At 34.7% G+C, this 23,838-nt stretch overlaps 1 protein-coding gene across 1 annotated transcript in view; it reads left to right on the top strand.

Moving 5' to 3' along the window:
* LRP1B (low density lipoprotein receptor-related protein 1B) overlaps window positions 1-23,838 on the top strand; it is a 2,414,068-nt gene that overhangs the window by 2,308,926 nt on the left and 81,304 nt on the right. Inside the window, exon 85 of the mRNA XM_006880809.1 lies at window positions 19,458-19,632. Coding sequence (XP_006880871.1) covers window positions 19,458-19,632 — 175 coding nt within the window. The remainder of the gene's footprint in view (window positions 1-19,457; window positions 19,633-23,838) is intronic.

Below are 23,838 nucleotides of genomic sequence, written 5' to 3'. Positions count from 1 at the left end.
GCTCTGAAGGAGAAAGATTTGCTATATCCTTCTGTGCAGTTTGCAGACTTCGAAAACTCATTGAGGGGTCATTATAAGTTGATTCAATGTGATGGTAATAAGCTGTTGAATTGTTAAACCTAATCAGTTTGTATTCTGACCAAATAATCCAAGACACTGAACAATGTAAAAGAAGACTCATCAATAACCTATGTGAATTAATAAATGACAAGCTTTGCTTGCTGAAAATAAAGTGGATTTGAAGCACTTACTTATGAAGATCAATGTCTAGCCTTCATTATGGATTATACCTCAATATAAAGAAAACAAAAGTTCTCACAGTAGAATCAATATACAACTACCTGAAAAAAAAAAATGGAGAAAATAATAGTTAAGCAATTTCATTTTACTCATCCATAATCAACACCCATAAAGTATCCATCAAGAAATCAAAAGGCACAGTGTGCTGGGGAAATCTTACATCACGGATTTCTTTAAAGTGCTAAAGAGGAAAGATGTCAGTTTAACGATTAAAATGTATCTGACTCAAGCCATTGTATTATTCATTGCTACATATGCATGCAAAAAATCAGACAATACATAAGGAAGACTGAGATGATTGTTGATGCTTTTGAATTGTGATATTGTTAAAAAGTGTTGACTATACCATAGGAACAAGCACATCCTTCTTGGAGAAACTACAACCAGGTTTTGGTTTTGGATTTTTGTTGTTGTTGTTGTTGTTGTTTTCTTTAAAGATAAAGATGGTAATACTTTGTCTCACATATATTGGGTGTCACCAGAGTGGGAAGTCCTTGGAAAAAGCACATTATGCTAGAGAATCCTGAAGGTCAATAAAAGAAATGAAGACTTTGAATGAAATGGACTTATGCAATGTCAGTTTTACACAATGTTTTTAAGCACCGTGAAGATCATGACAGGTTTTCAATCTATTAAAATAGGATTGTATGAATCAGAGCGGACCCAGGATTTCTAGCAGCAAAAAACTAGAGAGATAGTTTGTTGTTGGTAGGTGTCATCAAATCAAGTACTACCCACAGGGACCCTATGAATAACGGAGCTGAACCCTGTCTTGACTCCTAAAAGGCCATTGGTGAAATCACTGTGTAATCTATCTGGTTGAGGGTTTTCCTCTCTTTTGACAACCCTTCATCTTTAAACATATGATATACCTCTCTAAGGAATAGCCTATTCTAGAAGCATGCCCAAGGAATGTGAGGTAAAGTTTCATTTTTTTTTATCTCCAAGGAGCATTTTGACTCCATTTTTTATAAGACATATTGATTTGTCCTCTTGTCATTCCATGGGAAAATCAGTACTCTAGTACTCTTATCCAACACCACAGCTAAATGGCATCAATTCTTGTGTCAGCCTTATTCATTGTCCGGCTCTCAGATGCACAGCAAGTGATTGTAAAGATTATGGCCTGAATCAGGCATATCTTAATCCTCAAATGACAGCAATGGTCCTCAATGATTTGAAGAGGTTCTTGACAGCTTACCTACATCTCCTGGTTTCTTGGCTACTAGAACCAAGAATGTTGACTATGGATTCAAGTAAGATGAAATATTTAACAACTTAAATATTATCTCCATCTGTCATGATGCTGCCTATCAATCCAGTGGTAAGAATTTTTGTTTTCTGAATGTTGAGATGCAATCCACAGTATTCTTTGATCTTCTACAGCAAGGGCTTCTACTCTGCATCACTTTAAGCAAGCCAGGTTGTGTTATCTTTGTAACATAGGTTATTGATGAGTCTTCCTCCAATACTGATGCCACATTCTTTTTCATAGAGGCCAGCTTCTCAAATAGTCTTAAAAAAGGAAGAAATTGAAGATTTACCAAATTTTACAGTTGAAATCAACCAAATATACAGTTAAGAGGACTTAATGATAACTGGTGACTGAAATGCAAAAGTTGGAAACAAGGAATGGTAGTTTGAAAGTATGGGTTTGGTGACAGAAATGAGGCTGGAAATAAAATATTTAAATTTTGTATTTTCAATGATTTATTCATAACAAACATATTTTCTAAAAACATAAACAGTGGCTTGTAACATGAACTTTGTCAAATGGACTACTCTGGAATCAGATTGACTACGTTTGTGGAAAAATCATTGGAAAGATCAGTAATATCAACAGTCAAGAAGGCTAAGTACTGACTGCAAAAGATAGTCAATTATTCATGTGCAATGTCAAGTTGAAGCTGAAGAAAAACAAGTCTTTGAGAACCAAAATATTATCTTGAGTCTGTTCTACCTGAATTTAAAAATCATCATAAGAACAGGTTTGAAGTATTGAGCATCAATTATCAAAGACCAGATGAATGATAGGATGACATCAAGGACATATTATCCATGGAGAGAGTAAAGGCTCACTATAAGGCATAGGAGAAAGGAGAACCAAAATGCATGTCAGAAGAGGCACTGAAAATTACACCAGAACATTGAAAAGTCAAAACAAATGGAAAGATGCTGAAATAAAAGAGCCAAAAGATTTCAAAGGGTAGCTCAAGAAGGGAAAGTGAAGCATCAATAAAATGCACAGAGAGCTGAAATTGGAAAATAAAAGGGAAAATTTGCTTGGAATTTCTCATGCTGAAAGAACTGAAAAACAAATTCAAGCCTAGAGTTGCAATACTGAGAAATGCTATGGGCGAAATCTTGAATGATGAAGGAAGCCTCAAAAGCAGATGGAGGAAATACGCCAAAATCACTGTACAAAAAAAAAAAAAAAAATTGACCAACCCTGAAATATTTCAGGAAGTACTATATGATTAAGATAGGTAGAAAATATTAGAAACAGAGATGGAGGTAGATTTTTACAACTGGGTAACATTATACATGAGTCAAAACTCTGCTTATGGAAATTTATTTAACTGTCATGTTAAACACTTGGGAATATTACTCATTATTTTACAACTTGCGGAATCAGTGTTTGCAGACATGTGTCTAAAATGAATTTTGGTGAATAAAGAAACAAATGGCATAATATTTTTAGATTAAATGAAAAAGCTACCATGATTTATGTTGTCAGCAAGGCTCATTGATCTAAAATGGTATTTTATTTTTATAACATACAGAAGCACCCTGCCTTTTTTACTCATTTGATTACATTTCAGATTCCAACAGCATATTTTCAAGTTTACTGTTGGTACATTTTTTCAGTCATGAATTTTTCACTGGGAATTTTAGAAATTACACATTAGTAAAAAATGTTTTTATTGTTGTTGATTGTTGTCAAGTAGTGCATGACTCATAGTGACTCCATGAACAAAAGACCTGAGATCTTTCCATGACTGTCATTTCTCAAATTTCATAGTTTCCAAAGGCATGTGGTTAAGGAAGTGAATGCCACTCTTGCTTCCCAAGTAAAAAAATAACCTTTAGAAATGTTTGATAGCACATCAGCATGTTAACTACATGGGCCTTGATTATGACATAATCTTAAACTCATAATAATCTACAGACAATACTTTTGTCCTTCAATCATGAGATGATGGAAAGGTTTTTGGTGCTTTTTAAAAATCTTCTTTCATGCCATATTAACATTTTGCATGATACAGAACTCTTCTCTTTTACATTTAAGAAATGGTGAATAAATAAAATAATATGCACAATAAGATAACCTTAAAAATACTTAGTTGAAGGTGTAACATAGTATGTCATGCAATTAGGAAACTCTGGTAGCCTAGGGGTAAGGTATTGCACTGTAAACCCAAAGGCACAGGATTCAAACACGTTAGCTACTTTGTGGGAGAAATATGAACAATCGCTGCCTGTGTGAATAATTGCCTCTGAAAACTCACTGGACAGTCAGCTAGTAATCAGTCCTGACTCAATGTTACACAACTTCAACAACAGTGTGTAGTTTGTATTAAACAGAGCTTTCAAAAAGAAAATTAAGAAGTGACAATTCGAATGAATAGAAGTGTTTGTGATTCTGTTAACTTGATAGTAAGTAAGCTTCCTGAATTCACTAAAATTCCCTGCAAACATAAATGGGGATTTGAAAATAATATGATGCACAAATCACAGGTAGAAATGCATATTAAACAATGATATTTACTGGAGGCTTGCAATAAACCAAGCAAATAGTTTCTTGTTGAATACCTCTGTAAGCATATTTTTAAATTTTATTTTATTAATTTTAATGAACATTTACAGAGATTTTGGATTTTCATTCACTCATTGTTGCCCTTTTATCTTTACCCTCCTCCCCCCCAGTCTGCTCCTCTCTTTGAAAAGCAAAAGATAAACTTCTTCTTGGTATACAATCCCCCCCAACCCCCGACCATGCCCACCCCCCACCCCAAATGCACTCCACTATGTGTAAGCATAATTTTAAAGGAATTAATTCAAATATAAATGGTGATTTATATGACATTTGGAATATGTACTGACATGTTTTGAAAAACCAAAGCTGTAAAATAGTAAATTTTTAAAGCTTTATAAAGAAAGATAAAATAAGATTCTGATCTTACATAAAATTAGATTCTGATCTTACAGTGAATGTCATAGCCTTCATGTTCAACTACTGATGATTACACCATTACAGAAACAAACTAATTCTCTATGGTCTGCAAAGGATAAAGTTCATTTGGCGATTATATAGTGTTACAAACACTTTTTATCTGTCCTAATTATTGGTAAGACTAGCAAGTGAGATAATGTTTCAGTGTGCCAAAGTCACATGAAAATGAATTATAAGGAAGTAAGTCTATTTATTGGAAAGTGCCCTGAAGAACTAGATACTCATTAAGTATGTCTTGAGAAATAGAAAATAATTTGATTCAAAATATTATTAGAAATATGATTCAAAGGCCCATTTGTTAAATATGATGTTTTACACTTGCAATCTTGATTCATGGTCCATAATGAAAAATATCACTGTTCTTAGGTGTTATTGTGTCAATCATGACTCATAGTGACCCTAGAAACAGCAGATCTGCACCCTTCCTGATCCTGTGTTATCCTAACCATCCCTGTAATATTATTGTTGTGCATCAAGTCGAGTATAACTCCTAGGTATGCTGCAAACAACAGATTTGAACTCTGTTCTATTGTGTGCCATCCTCACAATCTCTGACATACTCAAGCATATTGCTAGAGTCTCTGTATCCTGGTTGAAAAGGAGTCCACCTGATTGAGGATCTTCTCCTTCACCATCCCTCCACCTTTCAGAGGATTATATCCCTCTCCGAGGAATAACCTCTCCTAGCAATGTGCCCAGATTTTGTGAGACGAAGCTTCATCTTCTTTGCCTTCAGGGAGCACTTTGACTGCACCTTCTACAAGATATACCTATTTGTTCTTTTGGCAGTCTGTGGAATATTTAGTACTCTTCTCCAACACCACAATTTGAAGGTGTTAGTTCTTCTTGGTCATCTTATTCATTGTCCAGCTCTCAGATGCAAAACAAGGGATTGAAAAGACAGTCATTTCTCCCGAGTACTTTGGAGAAGTTCTTGAGTACAGATTTTCCCATTTCAATAAGTGTCTTGATCTCCTGGAACACAACATCAATACCCCACAACCACCCCACCCCCGCCAAGCTGTCTACAACAAAACAAACTCTATCTGATTGAGCACTATCCTCACAGTTCTGTGGTTAAAACCGTTGCAAGTCCTCTCTTCCTCTTTCTGTGACCTTTTACTTTTCCAAACTTGATGTCTTTTTTCAGGGGTTGGCCTCTCCTCGCATGCCCTCATTTGACATTCCTCATATGTTCACATGTAAAATTGTGAGACAGCCTCATGGTTCTTACCTCTTAGGAGAACCCTGGCTGCACTTCTTCCAAGGTAGATGCATCTGTTCTTTTAGTAGTCCGTGGTGTATTTATTATTGTTTTCCAAAGTGGCAATTTAAAGGTATCAATGCTCTTTTGATATTCTTTATTTATTGTCCAAATTTCACATGTGGATGAAACAATTGAAAATACCATGGCTTGAGTCAGTTGTACCTTATGCTCTAACCAAACCTTCTTGTTCATTAGCATTTTAAAAAATTCCTTGGTAGCAGATTTCTTTATTGCAATATGTAACTAGATTTTTTTGACTCCTACTTTCATGGATTGTTGATTGAAGTAAAATAAAATTATTGACAATTTCAATCTTAATTTATGATATTGGGCCTGTTGGTCTGTTTGTGAGAATTTTCTCAGTATCGAAAAAAAGACTTGCATGTGGAAGTTTTGAATCCTTCACCTTCATTAAAAAATGCCTCCAGTCATCTTAATTTTAGTAAACAATGTTTTATTTGTATATCACCTTTGTTGGCAAGTCTTCCTTCCACCCTGTTGCTTTTTATACAGTGCGGCTTCCTAGCTTGTTTGCTCAGTAAAAATATTGAACATTGTTGTTTTTAGGTGGCTTTGAGTTGACTGTAAGTAATAGTGACCCAATGAACAACAGATCTAAAACTTGTCCTATCATGTGCCTTCCTATGATCTCTTGATATGCTCAAACTCATTATTGCAATCACTGTGCCATTTGATCTATTTGAGAATGTCCTTCTCTTTTTCTAGCCCTTCACCTTTCTCAGATGATGAATCTTTCCAAGAAGATTCACACTGATTCTGACATCACACTCAAAATGTGTGAGAGGAGCACTTGGTTGTACTTCATTCAAGAAAGATTTGTTCATTATTTGGGCAGTCATGAAATATTTCATTCTTTTCACTAACATCACAATTCAAAGACATTAATTTTTCTTTGCCTGTCTTATTCATTGTCCATATTTCAGATGCAAAGCATTTAAAAAGACCACGACTTGAATCAGGTGCATCTTTACCATGAAACTCACTTCTTTGTGCTCTTTTTCACTTTCTAGATGCCCTTGACAGTGGATTTTCCAATGCAACATATTTTTGATTTCTTGACTGTTGTTACCATGACTATTGATTGTGAATCCAAGTAAAATGAAATTCTTAACCATTGCATTTTTTCTCATCTACCATGATACTGTCTATTGGTTCAGTAGAAAGGATTGTTGTTTTCTTGATATTAAGATGTAATCCATATGTAAAGTCTTAGTCTTTGAACTGTGCCAGTGTTTGAAGTCTTCACTTTTAGGAAATCAGGTTGTGCTATTTGCATATCACAGAGTGTTGATGAGTCTTTTACCAATCCTAATTCCACACAGTTCGGATTCCTGGACTATTTGTTTAGAATTCAAATGTGGTAAGGATGGAGAAAGGATACAACCTAGAAACACACCTTTCCTGATTTTAACCTATTCACTGTTCCCTTTTTCTGTTCAGACAAGAGTTCTTGGTTTGTGTGCAGATTTCTTGTGAGCATCATTTAGGGCTCTATAATGTCCATTCTTCACAGTATTACCTATCTTTCTAATCCATAGCAAGTAATTGCAAAGACTATGGCCTGGATCAGGCTCACCTTAGTCTCTAGACTGACATAGTTTCTCCTCAGTACACTGGAGAGGTTTCTGACAGCAGACTTTCCCAATGCAATTTGGCTTTTGATTTCCTGGCTGCTGGGCCAAGAGTGCTGATTGTGGAACCAAGCAAATGGAAGCTGTTAACAATCTCAATCTCTTCACCATCTATCATGATACTATGAATTGGCCCAGTGGTGAGAATCTTTGTTTTCTTGATGTTGAGCTTCAATCCACATTTAATTCCTCAACCTACTGAAGCAAGTGCTTCAGGTCCTTCTCAGTTTCAGCAAACAAGCTTGTGTCAGCTGTATAGCACAATGACTGGAATGATAGAAAGAGAGTTGATGCCCTTGAGTTGTGGTGCTAGAGAAGGGATTTGAATATGCCATGGACTGCTAGGAGAACAAATAGGTTCATCCTTGAGAGGGTGATACCAAGCTGCTTCTTGTATGCAAGGATTCTGAAGTTTCAGATGACATACTTTTGGCATGTTGCAAGGAGAGACAATTTCTTGGAGAGGGACATCATGCTTAGGATGGTGGAGGAACAGCACAAGAGAGGAAAGATCCTTGATGAGCTGGATTGATACAGTGACTGGGGTAATGAAGGTAGGTGTGTCAGAGATAATCATATTGGCACAGGTTAAAACATGATTCAAAGCTGTTGCAAAACAACTTTAAGCTTATAGGGTCACTATAAGTCACAAGCAACTTGATGGCTCATAACAACAACAGTGTTATCCATTGCTTTGGCATAGTCAATAAAACAAAAACATTTTTCGTATAGTCTCTGCCTTCATTCCAGATTCATCTGAAAAGTAATTTGTTTGTCATAAATCCATAATCCATTCTATGAACTCATTTTTATTAGCAAGCTCTTATTTTCTTACTATCAGTACTTCTTTGTTTCCAGATTTTTTCATTCCAATAACCATTAATTATTAATGAATGTTGAATATATATTTGGTTCATTTCAGACCACAGATGTTGGAAGAAAATCTCATTTTATTATGTTAATTTTAGTGGTCTGTATGTAAAATTTAATAATACTTATATTAACAGGTCTTCCTTATATGTGAATTGATAACTGACTGCATTGTTTTAACTTACACAAAACATTTGAGAATTATCAGGTGGCATAGTCTGTAGGGAGTTTGTAAAAGGAGCAAGGATAATATGCTGTTGGCTGTATCTTACCTCTACAAACTTCACAGGAGAGAACTGTCCCATAATCATCCTTTGCAGCACAAAACCATTACTTATGAGGTCAAATATGCCCTATACTCCTGCAACTTTTTCGAATAATTATAACCTAGTCTAACTCTTCAATTCTGTCTGAAATCTGCTGCAATAACTCACAGACCACACAGAACTGTACTCAAGATCATGAGGTTTATCAGGGAAATAAAATTTCTATAATTCAGGTTAGGAACAAAGTACAATCAGTCAAGACAGCTTCTGAAATGTGCATGGAAGTACCTCAGGCTTCATGGCTTTTATCTCCAAGTCCTCCAACACTCTTGTACGATGGATCCCAGCTAGTGTTCCATGGGGTGACGGTCCTAGTTCAACTCTGCCTCACGTCAGGTCTCTAGTTCTGTGCTGTAATTGCTGCTGCTGCTCCTTTAGCCTTTGGTCTGAGTGGATTTGGAATCTTTGGTCCTGAAAGATGTGTACTCTGCATTTTCTACTTCTTCTTTGCTGATGCTGAAATCCTCAATTTCTGCAGCTAAATCTGCTCAACTTAATGGCAAGACTAGTCAATCCCCTTGTAAATAATAAAATAACATACCCTATTTGCATGTCCTCACCCATTCATGTGGCACAGTCTATCTCAGTGGCTAGGAAAGTAATCGCTGAACCCTTGACACCACCAAATTGTACTTTTAAACTAAAGATGTCCCTTGTCTGGTACTTTGAATGCACCAGCAATTAGGCAAAAGAAAGATAAGCAATCTCCTCTTTTTTGACCTTTCTGGAGGGTCAGCTATGAGTCAGGTCCTACTCAAGAGCAATGAATTTGGGGAAAACATTCAATAAATGCTTTTAATGGTAAATAAAACATCAATAAAATTAATTATATAAAACACAATGCATATTATTGATTGTAAGCAGACCAATTAACTTTTTAAAAACACAAAAAAACTTGCCTATTTTTTTTTGAAGTTGTGGTTGTTAAGGATCGTCAAGTTAAGCCTGACTCATAGCAACCTTTGGAACAAAAGACCTGAATCCCTGTTCTATAACTATTGTCCTTTCTCTATGTTCATAGAGTATCTGGAGTCATGTTGTTTAGGAAGCAGATACTACTCCTACTTCCAAGCCTGTCTCAATCTGCAAACTCCACCAAAAACTGTCCAGTAAGATTTGTTCAAAATGACTGAAATGAGAAGTTTCTTTGTTGACAAAGTTTAAATGAAATAACATTTTTAGCCAAAAAGTGAATATAGTCACCAATTTCCTCATATTTTAGACAGTAATTTTATTGTTGTTTTCTTGAGATTCCATCTTGATACAGATTGTAATCAAAAATTGACTGTCCTGAAAATTTTTTGACATTTTGTAGCTCCAGAAAAATAGTCATAAGCCCACTTGTTTGTGAGAATACTAGCAAAATTCATAGAGCCAAGTTCTCCTGGGACACAATTAAACTGCAGTGAAGTTTTACCGAAAATTGTACTCAAACAGGGCTCTTAGTTATAGAATATGTGAATATATGCACTGTGGAATTTATCTAGTCTTCTTTGTGAAAAGAACTCAATCTTTCATTTAATTTACTGTTAGTTTCTTTATGCTTCTAAATTATTAGTTAATAATAATAACTGATTATACATTATTAATTTTAAAGTCAATTTCTAGAACTTCTTTTTTAAATACTTCAGGTCAAATCCAAAGAAAACGAAAAATCATGTTTATACATATAACTATATAATTAAGTCCTCTCAGTATAACCATTAAATATTACGAATTAAAGGCCTCCCCCATTCCTCACTATTCTTGCTTAAGTATTCTTATCCCTTGTTTACTTGCTATGACATTTGTTTAATTTCTTAATAAAAAACACCAAATATTATATTTCACTCACCGTAAAGTTGTGAAAGGATGTTCTGGTGACCTAGTAGTTAGAGGCTGTACTGACAACCCAAAGGCATGCAGCTTTAATCCACTAGCTGCTTCTTGGGAGAATGATGGACAATCCATTCCCATACAATTTGCTGCCTCTGAAAATCCACTGGAGGTCAGTTATAAGTCAATTTCAGCTCAATAAGATAAAACAACAACATGACATTGGGAAAATTCCAATTGCAAATATACATTAATAATTAAAGAGTTCTGACAACTACTTTTTTGATAGAAAAAAATATTTGAGGAAAAAGTTGAGTGACATTATAGATTTTAGAGATAAGTGTTTCTCAATACATTTCTTTTTATATATCTCTATATCTATCTATCTGAAGATACATGTTTTATGCACTATACCCAAAGGCTGTACAAAGATAAAATGAGTATTCTTCTTTATTTCTTGTTGCTTGAAAGATAGAGAGTACAATTATCTCATTTGTAAATTACTTTTTTTCTGTTGTATAAAATAGCCATTCACTATTTCTCCAGCTATGTTCTACCTAATTATCATATGAATACCAACTAATTATATATTCATCTTTGTACTTTAGATTACATGATTGTGTCTTTTGCTACAATGTAGTTCTTGGTGTAATTACAATATAGAGGTTATAACAGTTTTTGTATTGGGAGTATAAAGTATTATTATGTAATTTCATGATAATCTACTTTCTTAGCACAGATTAATTATATGTCATTATTTCTTGTTCTTATCATATGCAGAACATTTCAATTATCATATCATGCTCAAAATTTATGAGATGAAAGTTTCATGGTAACAAAAAGTTTACATTGTTCTTAGTAATTAATTGTGTTTTTGTCACATTGATTAAGTCACTTTATGTTCTGTTTTTCTATCTTGTCTCAAAATGTTTCCGTTAAAATGTTTGCCACCTCTTTTAGGACTGTAGTTGTCTTTGTACTTCTGTGTTTTTACCACAGTTCTTAGTATAAGTTTGGCATATACAAGTCCTCAGCAAATGATCTGTTACCATTTCCATTGTATTATTATAGTTAAGTTATCCATTACTTCCATTGTTTTGTTATTGTACATTTGAGCAATAGAAAATCAACCACACTGTTCCACCAACTTTGCCTTCTATGAATCCATGCTTCTTCTTTTGACCAATTGCTGACAAACCAGCTACACTCCTCTCTCTTTCTTCTATTTTCACTGTTGTTAGTGTTGAGTACCTTGAGTCAGAATCAACCCATTGGTGACCGTCCAGCTGGTTTTCAGAGACACTAAATTGCATAAGAAGAGATTGTTCATCTTTCTACTGCAAAGCAGCTGGTGAATTTGAATTATGTGCTTTTTGTATTGTATTGCAATTTCTTATTACTTTTGTTGTTAAGTGCTGTCAGTTAGAGAATAACTGATAGCAACCCTATGAACAAAAGATTTTAATCCTGTTCTTTAACTATTGTCATTTTTCTAAGTTCATAGAGTTTCCAGAGGCATATTGTTTAGGAAGTAGATGCCACTCCTGTCTTAATCTGGGAGCTCCACCAAACACTGTCCACCATGGGTAACCATTATGGCATTTGACACTCCAGTGGCACAGCATTCAGCATCATAGAAACCCCAAGTTAACTCAGTACAGCAGAGAGAAAGACCAGTGCTGTATTAGGCTACTAGAATTCCCTATTCTATTTTTCACTAATTTCCTTATTTGCCACACTTTAACAAAGTGTTTTCTGCTTGGTTTCCTTCTAACTTGTATTCTTTTAATCTACTTTTTAAAAAGCATCCTTCTAAAGTAAGGGATTATTAAATTAAGTGTAAAAATTGAAGGAGGAAATAAAATGTAACCCTGTCACTAACTAGAACATCAGTGTTTTGCTGAATATGCTGTTGTTAGCCACTGACAGTTCCTTAATCCTTTTATTAATTTTTTGGAAGAATTATTGTTTTCTATTTAGATATATCGGCAGCTTTATATTTACTAACCTTTCACTTAATCATTGAAGAAACATGAAAAAGAAAATCCAAAGTCTGTAAAAACATTTCTTAAAGTTAGGCTGTTATAAATAATGTGTATTCATAATGAATAATTGGTATTCACAATGAATTTGTCATTAATGAAAAGATTGCGGTAATTTATATTGGAAAATGTGTATGCATCTTTTATAAAGGCTTCTGTCAAAATGACTTTAAGGTGATGTTTAAGCTTAAAGCGGTAACTTGCATAGGATAATAGTTTCCCCCCAAGCTGTGAGATAAGGAAAAGGTCTCTGGAGTGACAACTGAGCTGTCCTGGTCCCTTTAATATTGTACTAAATCAGAAGTAGATCCCTTAGAACCAAAGAGAGTAGCTACATACAAAGAAACCATTTCATACAGCATCCTTCGTGACACTGTGCAAAATTAGTAAACCAATTTTTTATGAGTTGTGAATTGCTAATAGAGTAATCCTTCTATTAGATAGATAGATCAAGCAATACTTAGAATTTATATATGGGTGTACCATAATTTTTTAGCATATATGGAGACATGTTGCAAGGAGGTACCAGTCTTTGTAGAGGGACTTCATTCTTGGGAGGGTGGAGGGACAGTGCAGGAGAGGAAGACCCTCGATTAGATGAATTGATTTGGTGACTAGGGTAATGGAAGTAGGTGTATTGGAAATAGTGAGATTGGCACAGGATAGGACAGAGTTTAGGGCTGTTGTATGTAGGGTTGCTATGAATCACAGGTGACTCAATGGCACATAACAACAGCAACAACATATGGAGACATGACATCGATGAAAATATAGCATCTATTTATGCAATTTCACATTGTCATTAAGTGTTGTTATCACTCATAGCAACCCTGTGAAAACCAGACCTGAACCCTGTCCTTTCCTGTGCCATCCTAGCCTCTTTGACATGTTAAATCTGCTGTCACTGTATCAATCCATCTTTTTGAGAGTATTCCTCTCATTTGCTGATCCTCCATCTTTCCAAGCATGATGCCCCTTTCCAAGCACTGGCCCTTTATATGAGAGATGAAACCTCACCTTCTTACCTCCAAAGAGCACTGCAGTTGCACTTTTCCCAACACATATCTTCTATTTGTTATTTTGGCTATCCATGGAATATTCAATACTCTCCTCAAAAGCCACGGCTCAAACATGTGAATTCTTCTGTCATCCTTATTGATTTTCCATCTTTAAGGTGTATAGGTGATTGAAAAGACTATGACCTGGATCAGAAGCATCTTAGTCTTTAAACTGACATCATTGCACTTCACAGTTTGGAGGGAATCCTGACAGTGGACTTGCCCAATGCAATACATCTTCTGATCCCTTTACTGCTGCTACCAAGGGTTTTGATTATTGATCAAAGCAAGACTAAATCATTGACAGCTTCAATATCTTCTCATTTATCACGATGTTGTTTTCAATTTGTCCTGTAGTGGGGACCTTTGTTTTCTTGATGGTGAGATGTAACCATACCAAAGGTTGTAGTCCTTGATCTTCTGCAGCAAGCAAAATGTTCCCCTCAGTTTCAGCAAGCAAGTTTGTATTATCTGCATAACACAGGTTGATTTTGAGTTTCCTTTTCAATCTGATATATTGTGCTTCACAAAACTCAACTTCATAAATTATTTACTCCACATACAGATCAAATAGATACAGAGAAAGGATAAATCTCTGAAGCACACCCTTCCTGATTTTTTTTAAAGTATTTCCTTGCTCTGTTAGAATGACAGTTTCTTAATCTAGGTACAGATTTAACCTGAGCACAGTTAAATGTTCTGAGATTATAATTTTTCTCAATATTAACATATTTTGTTATGATTCATATGGCCAAAGGACTTAGCATGATCAATAAAGCACAAATAAGCATTCTGATGTTTTCTGCTTTTAGTCAGGATTCATCTGACATCAGCAATGGTATTCTTGGTGCTATAGTCTCTTCTAAACCCTATTTGAACTTCTGGCAGTTTCAGGTAAATGTACTGTTTTAGTCATTGTTGTGGGATCTTCAGCAATATTTTGCTTTCAAGTGTTATTAATGATATAGTTCTATGATCTTCACATTCTATTGGGTCCCTTCCTTTAGAGTAAGAACACCGCCCACAGATTTTTTTCTTCAAGGTAATTTTACATGTTACTGTTGTTGTTAGGTGTCATTGAGTTGAGTATGACTCATAGTAACACTATGAAGAACAGATCTGAATCCTGTCCTATCCTGTGCCACCCTCATACTTCCTGACTCATCCATGCCCATTGTGACAACCACCGTGTCAATCCACTCGGTTGAGGATCTGCCTCTCCTCCATTGACCCACTACTTTTCATTTGTAAAATGCTATCAACAAAACCCTTTGGAAAGCCTTTGAACAGTTGAGGACCACAGATAGTTATAATAGTAGATGTAAAGCCCAGATTGGAAGTCAATAAAAATGAGGAAAAATAGTTGTAAACACCTTTTACTAATTGGATCATGAAATTTATGAAGCATGAATGTTGGAAAACTAGAAGTTGTGAAAGATTAAATGGCATTCATGAACATCAGCATTCTAAGCATGAGTGAGATAAGAAGAACTAGCTTTGGCCCTTTTGAATCAGATACTTGTATGTATGGTATACTATGCTGGTAATTAAAAACAGAAGAATGATGTTGCACTCACAGTAAAAAAATCAGTTTCTAGTGCTATCCTGAAGTGCAATGTTGTGAGCAATGGAATATTATTCATACATGTACAAGGAAGACCTATTAATATCACTGTTTTCCAACTATATGCTCCTACAGCTAGAGCCAAAGAGGAGGAAATAGAAAAACAAAAATACCAAATCTTACAGCCCAAGAGTGGCCAAACTGGCAACCAAGATATACTATGCAATCAAGATGTGCTAATGATAACTGGTGACTGAAATGCCAAAATTGAAACTATGAAGAAGGAATATTGGTCAGAAAGTATAGACATAATGACAAAAATGAGGCTCAAAATCAAATGATAAAATTTTATGTTCAACAAGTTTTTCAAAAACAGTCTTTTTTTTTAAAACCAAAAAACCAACTTTCTCCTAAAAGTGTACTAAAGCAGTAAGCAATGTTTCTTTCTCTTACTGTAATCACACCCTTTTCTTGTCAAATAATATCACTCAATGCTGTACTTTAGAGGTATTCTTCATCTATGGCAACTAGATTACTGCTTCTTTTTTTTTTATTACTGCTTCTTGCAAACCAACTAACCTCTCTGAAGTCTTTGTATGTGCTTTTTTAACCCCCAAAATCTCTATACTTACAGAAGACCAAGTTAAAAATGCTCTGTACCCCTATAAAAACAAACAAAAAACAAAAACACAACAGGCCATTGATGCCCTATTACTCATAAAAGCAAGTCTTGCAGAAGCCACATTGTCTTTTTAAAAAAATACAATGTGTTTTTAAAAAACACAATGGCAACTTTACACATGGACCTCATAAGATGGACTGCATAGGAATGAGATTGACTACATCTGTGGAAGAAATCTTTGGAGAAGCTCAATAACAGCAGTCAAAACTAGGCCATGGGTGGATTGTATATCAGATACACAAATTGAGGCCAAAGAAAATGAAAACAAATCCACAAGAACCAAAATATGATCTTGATTCTATTCCACATGGCCTTCAAAATAATCCTGGGAATAGGTTTGAAGTATTGAACACCAATGATCGAAGACCAAATGAGTTGTAGAATGACATCAAGGATGTCATCCATGCAGAGAGTAAAGGTCATTAAAAAGGAGGAGAAAGAAAAAACCTGAAATAGATGTCAGAAGAGACTCTGAAAATTGCACTGAAGGATTGAAAAACTGAAACAAAGTTGATGGGAATGTTTTTCTTTGTGAAGTTGTTAAAGGTCAGATATGGCCATCCTAACATTGTCCTTGCGCTTTTTACACTGTGCCATTTAATATTGTTTCCATGGAATCATTCATTATGTCAATGAGAGGTTTCTTTTACCTGCCCTTTAGTTCTTTAATTTTGAGAGGTATACTTCTAACTCCACACTTTTGCATAATGCACTCTAGTTCTTTTTCTTTAAGAGCTGTTCTTTGAAATCTGGTCAAATGTTTTCCTTAATGATTTTTTCCATTGGTTTCAATTATTATACATTCAAGTTGTTTTTTTTTTAATTTTTTATTTCTTTTTGCTATTCAACTCAGTCTTTCTTTACTGTCACTTTAGTGAACTCATTTTTACCATATCTTGTTATTGTTGTTTGGCACCATTGAGTCAACTATGACCCATAGTGTCTGTGTGTATGAGCACTGGATCTGAACCCTGCCTATCCTGACGATCTCTGACATAATTCTGCTGCAATAGCCACTATGTCAATTCTTCTCTTTTCTGAGCCTCTATCTTTCCAAGTATGATGTTCTTTTCTAAAGTCTACCTCCTCCTAACCATGTGTCCAATGTATGTGAGACAAAGTCTCACTATTCTTGTCATTTCTGTCATCCCACAAGTTACCTGGACTTCAGTCTTTAGTGTTGAATAAATAATATTTTTATGATGGAAATTATCTCCAATGTTCAAATGACATATATTTAATGTTTTATTTTTGTTTTAATTTGGTCTTTGTGTTGTTCGACTTCTAGTTATGGATTAAGTGTGTCCTTCAAAAATATTTGTTTTAAAATCCTGACCTATATATCTATTAATATAATCTCTTTTGGGAATGAGTAGTCTTCGTATTGCTTTTTAAAATTATTTTACTTCAATGAAAGTGTACAGATAATTTGGATTTCCATTCATTCACTGTTACACTTTTCTCCCTGCCAACCCCAATCCTCCAATTTGTTGTTTTATTTTGTTTTTTTTTTAAGTAAAAGAAAAAATTCATTTCATTGTTATTCAATCTCTTCCCCCAAGTCCACTCCACTATGCTACCTTCGTTCTGGACTCCTGTCATAACAAAATGGACACTGAGAAAGGTGGGATAAATAATGTATACTGCATTGAAACAGATGAGGGAGAAAACTGTTTAAAAGGATATATGATTAGATACAAGTTTTTTTTATAAAGTATGATTAGTAAAGGGTTTGGTTTGAGTCAATTTCTTTGCTCTATAAAAGAAATTAAACAATCAAATGAGAGAAGCACAGACCAAGATGAGGGATATCATACCACATGAAGACTTCTCAGAAGCAATAGTTCATAGCAGGATAACAGAGAGAGATAACATTCCCCTCGAGCCAGTACCTTAAATTCTAGAATTCTAGAATCAAAACTGTATTATTTCAGTTTAGCCATACAAGATAACTAAGACATGAGCTCTCCTCAAAACTGACTACTAAACCATTCTGCATTGAAAGTTAGGCTTGGTGATAACATCCATTACTGCAAATACATCCTTTCTTAAAACAAAACAAAACAGAATTTGCTTTATGTACATTAACTGCCAATTTAAAGCAACTACAGACAACATAATGTAACAGTACTAATATTTGCTTTAATTTTTAAATTGCTGTGTCTCTTATGATTTTAAAATGCTATTTTTCTCAAATATAAACCAAACTTATATTAGCAGACTTTTACATTGGACCTCAACTAGGCTACTATTTAAAATACAACAGCAAGCATAAAAAAAAAATCTGGAAATGAATTTTGTAAATAGGAAGCATACTTGTTAATAAATTTAACTTCTGCCTGATTTGATAAAATACATATCAGAATTATAAATAAATTCAATTTTTCTCATCCAATATAATTTTGTGATGCAGCAGGTTAATGTTATAAATTGTAGTTTTATCTAAAATTGTAGTTGTTGTTGTTAAAATTGTTAAAATTGTTGTTGTTGTTATGTGCTGTCGAGTCGCTTGCGACTCATAGTGACCCTATGTACAACAGCCCTAAACTCTGCTCTGCCCTGTGCCAATCGCACTGTCTCTGACACACTCATCTCGATTACCCTAGTCACTGAATCAATCCACCTCATAGAGGGCTTTCCCCTCCTGCGCTGTCCCTCCACCCTCACAAGCATAGTTTAATCTAACATCATTTCTTAAATATCTAATATAAAATTACAACTTTTCAAAAAATTTTGAGGCTATTTAATAATTCTCTGACTTAAAATTATTTATACTATTATTTTAATATTTCAAATCTGATAAATTATAAATATATACCTATAAAAAACACTGTAAATATATACCAGTATGCTTTTCAAGAAGCTAATGCAGAGTGTCTAATCACAAAGTCATCGTGTTATGAAATGATCTTTATTTTATTACTAATGTTCAAGAAGAGTGTAAATACTGGGAGAAAATCTTTCTGAGAAATTGTAACTCTTAATAGGAAATATATTTTAAAAAGTAGAAGCTAAGTTTACCAGGAGATTTTCTCTCTGATTGTCACTCTGGAGTGGAAATAATAGCCTAGACTTCAGATAGTTCTTCTCACTTGTCTTGGATTAGTTCATTTTCTAGTCCAATTTCCAAGTTCCATAGGAACTATCTACTACTAGTCTGCTCACCTTCCCAGAAGCTTGGAAGTTCTTATGCCTGACTCTATGGAGGCTTCTTTCCACTGCATCAAGACCAAGAGTCCCCTGCTCAGCACACACTATACTATTCATAAGATGAAAAGAGGTTGTAAAAAGGAAGTAACTGTACATGACACTTAAATAAATCTTGAAATGTTTTTGGCTATTTTAAAGTAACAGTGATAATGTTTATTAGAAGGAAAGCTAAAGAACAGCCTTGAGTTTTGACATTCAGAGTCACAAGATTATAGCTAACATGATATAAAACTAACATATCTGCTCTTAGTCTGCTGAAATGGGGTCTAACTCAGGCAAAAAGAGGAGTCAATAGTACAGTTGAAGAATTCTAGTTAAGTATGGTTTGAAACTTTTTAAAAAAAATTAACCTTATGGATTGACTGTATAACATTTATTATAACAAAGTTAAATAATCTTTTCATATAATTTTGTTTTCCTGTGTGCATTCTTTCTAGATATATGTCACCACTATTGTGTGAATTCTGAATCCTGTAACATCAGAGATGATGGAAGTGTTAAATGTGTCTGTCCAACACGCTATGAAGGACCAAAATGTGAGGTTGATAAATGTGTAAGATGTCACGGGGGACACTGCATTATAAACAAAGACAGTGAAGACATATATTGCAAGTAAGTAAATAAATGGCTTAGTTTAGAAACACTTTTGAACTCAAAAGAACATTATATCCCAGTAATAAACTATGGAAACAATGTAAATGATTTTCATTGAAAAACTCTCTATGTTGAACTTTTCATTTTTTTAAGAGTAGTGATGGTGTTTAATTTCTTTTGATTGAATGCAGTATATGTAAATCCTGGTAAACCTGGGAATATAAAAATTCATTATCGTATAAAATTGGTAATATATTTTAGTAATAATCAAGAAAAAGCAAAATGCCACTGAAAAGTTGACAGTTCAAATCCATCATCACTCTGTGGGAGAACGATGAGACATTCTCCTCTCACTAAGGTTTACTGTGAGTTATAATCAACTCAAAGGCAGTGGACGTAGTTTTTTAGTGTTACATGTAATATGGAAAAGAGTTCAGAGTTTACGCTTTTTAATGATTACTGTTGGCTGAGAGGACCTTGCTTACATTTTCTTGTTACTAATTCATCTTTGAAAGAGCAAAGTATTTGTGATATGAAACGAACTTAATTTTTCCCCCTTTTAATTTGACACAAAACGTTATGGCAAAAAATAAATAGCAAGAATGATATTTTCTGGAAGACAATGACAACAGAAATATCCAGGTTTGACATTAGTTTTGTTGTCTTTTACCTTTTGGCTTCAAGTGCATGAAAAGTAGAATATCTTAGCTAAAGCATTAGGCCATTCTGTTTCCATCATGAAACAGATGACAAAGATCAATTCTCATTCCTAACTTTTTCAACTGCCTTTTAAAAGAAGAGTTCATAAAGGACTAGAATCTATCACTTGCCTTGCTTGGAGTATAATAAATGGGAATATGAGCTAGAAAGGAGTGGTGTGATGCATTCCTGACCAGTTTTCATTGAGCTCGCTCTGACAGACTGCCCACAATGAGTTATGATGCTGTGCCATGCAAAGCTCAATAAAATTTTATTACAGGCAACATCAACACTTCTTTTTTTTTTCCTTTATACTAACTCTTATTTTTTAAATTACTCTAAATATGGCTTGTGTTACCATTATGAACTTTATTTACTCAAACCTGTCAATTAGATCATGTGAAAGTAACTATTTTTAAAATAATTGAAAATATGACTAGTATATAAATATGTGCCACTGAGAGGTACATAAAAGCATACCACATTTTCATGTAAACCACTAAAATTATGACTGCTAATTAAGTTCATCAGCCCTTTGTGATGAACTTTAGCATGATGAAGCTTTATTTCAATTACTGTGCATGTGAGATTTCTCTCTTAGTCCATTGCAATGGGGAAATTATCCTCAGGGTATTGAACCACTCATCCCCAGGATCATAGTCCATAATTTCAAGTCAGGAGCTAAAGTTTTCTACAGTTTACTTTGGGAAAAATCCCTGCAAGGATTTGACAAGGATTTGATCCCATTACAAGAGAACAAGCCTCTTGTGAGAAAGAAAAGCTGGATGTTTCACCTCCTCATACTGCCTTCTGAATAGAGGAGGGGAGTGATAAATCTCCCACATAGAATTTGTTGTTATGTACCATCCAGTTGCCTGCAGCTCAAAGTGACCCTATGCACAATAGCTCTGAACCTTGCTCTATCATGAGCCAGTCTTACTGTCCTTGACACCCCTACCATCATTACCCCAGTTACTGTGTCAATCTATCTTTATTAGGAGTCTTGCACCCCTATGCTGTCTTTCCACCCTTCCAAACATGATGTTCCTTCTGGCATGAGTTCAAAGTAAGTGAGACAGAGCTCCAAAATCCTTGCCTCCAAGAAGGTTGGTTTCACCCTCTCCAAGACAGATCTGTTTGTTCCTTGATAGTCCATGGTTTGTTCAATATTCTTTTTCAGCACCACACATAAAAGACATCAATTCTTATGTCATTCTTAGTCATCTTCCAGCTCTCTGATGTAGCAAATCTTTATAATTTCATCATCTACTGAGATATAATATTACCCATACTTGTCTTTGAGAAGATTTTTTTTTAAAAGGACCCAGATGCAGGCATTAAGGTCCTTGTTGACTCCTAGCAACCCATGTGTGTTTTCAGTACAACTCTGCTCTGTAGGGTTTTAAATGGCTGATTTTTCAGTAGATTGTCAGGTCTTTTTGTCTAAGTCACCTCTAGGTGAATTGGAACTTTTAAACTTTTGGTAACTTCCCAGGGCATTAACCATCTGCCCTAAACATGCACTCTGAAGTATAAGTAAATAAGAGTTGGTAATAATGACTGTTGTTGTTATTTTTGATTACTATCAAGTCACGCATTTCTCATAGTGACCCTATGAACAAAAGGAGTGAAGCCTTACTATGAACATCATCATTTATCGAAGTTCGTAGAATTTCCAGAGGCATGTTGTTTAGGAAATGGATACCATGTCTGCTTCCAAAACAATGACTGTTGTTGTTGTTAAGTGTCCTCAAGTCATAGAGGACTTATAGCCACCCTATATATGAAAGATGTGAGCACTTGTGCAACTTTCATTGTTTCTCCACATTTAAAAAGTTTCTGGAGGCAAGCTATTTTGGAAGTGGATGACACTCCTGTATCCAAGCTTGTTTTAATCAGGGAGTTCCACCAAACATTATCCACCATGCGTAACCATTATCACATTTGACACATCAGTGTCACAGTTTTCACCATCACAGCAACCATGAGTTACCTCTGTATAGACCAGTCCTATACCACTTAGAAGAATGTTTGACCAAAAACAAGTAAAACAAGGCCTGAGGTCCTCAGATTAAAATCACCCACCTTTGGCTTGGTAGCATCATTTTCTGTCCACTAGGCCAACTGAGCTCTCTCTATGTTGTTCTTGCTAAGTGCCGTCGAGTCATAGACGACTCATAGTGACCCTATCAATGAAAGACCTGAACATTTGTATAATTTTCATCTTTTCTTCAAGTTCATAGTGTTTCCAGAGGCAAGCTAGGAAATGTTCTATCACATAAAATAAATACCATTTGAAATAAATAGATGAATATTATTAAAATATGTTCATGAAAATCAGTGAGTTTTTTATATTATACCTTTTATTTAAGCACTAATGAGGTATTTATAGTGATGTTGAAATTTCTGTTTTATTGTTAAAGAACAAATATTGTTGATATTTGGTATATTTGAATCAGATTCAATTCATATTAATCCTATGTACAACACAATGAAGCACACTATCTTGTCCTGCTCATTTCTCTCAATCATTGTTATCTTTAATCACATTATTATAACAACAGTATCAATCTGTCTTGATGAGAATTTTCCTCTTGTTTGATGATTCTCTGCTTTGTTAAGCGTAATGTGCTTTCTCCAGGCTGTGATCTCACCTGATAAAGTGTCTAAAGTGTGTGAGGTGAGGGTCCTACCATTTTCATTTCTAAGAAGCACTTTGACTAGCCTTCTTCCAAGACAGATTTAGTTGATTTTCTAGCAGTCCATCATATACTGGGTATTGTTGTCAATGCTATAATTTAGAGACATCGTTTGTGGATGTCTTTTTTCTTCTTTCTTCTTTATTAATTGTCTATTTCATGTACATATAAAGAGATTGAAAACTCCATGACTAGACTTAGGGACACATATAGCCTCCTAGTGACATATTTGGTGTTTTTATTTTTTGTCTTGTTTTGTTTTTTTTTAAATGATTTAAAGAAGTCTTTTGTAACAGATCTATCCAATGCAGTTTATCATATGATTTCTTGATTGCTGTTTCCAGGGGTATTGAGTGGGTCCAAGTAAGAAGAAATCTTTAACAATTTCAAGCTATTCTCCATTTATCATGAGATTGTTTACTGGTTTAACTTTGAGGCTTTTGTTTTCTTTATGTTGATTTTTAATCCATACTTAAACCAAAAATTAAACAGTGTTAAAGTATTTCAGTTTTATGCAATTATGAAATCTGAAATTGTCAAGGATTTCATTCTACCTGGAACCATATTCAATACCTATAAAAGCAGAAAGCAAGAAATTAAAAGAAGTGTTGTTGTTATTATGTGCCGTCGAGTCACCTGCGACTCATAGCGACCCTATGTACAACAGCCTTAAACTCCGCTCTGTCCTGTGCCAATCGCACTGTCTCCGACACTCCCATCCCAATTATCCCAGTCATTGAATCAATCCACCTCATAGAGGACCTTCCTCTCCTGCGCCGTCCCTCCACCCTCCCAAGCATGATGTCTCTTTCCAAGGACCGGTCTC

Source organism: Elephantulus edwardii, unplaced genomic scaffold, assembly GCF_000299155.1.
Source record: "Elephantulus edwardii isolate Elephantulus edwardi_28Jun2011 unplaced genomic scaffold, EleEdw1.0 scaffold00010, whole genome shotgun sequence".
In the NCBI taxonomy this organism is placed as follows: Eukaryota; Metazoa; Chordata; class Mammalia; order Macroscelidea; family Macroscelididae; genus Elephantulus; species Elephantulus edwardii.
Note: the sequence above shows the minus strand (reverse complement) of the source record. Positions and strands in the feature narration are given on the sequence as shown.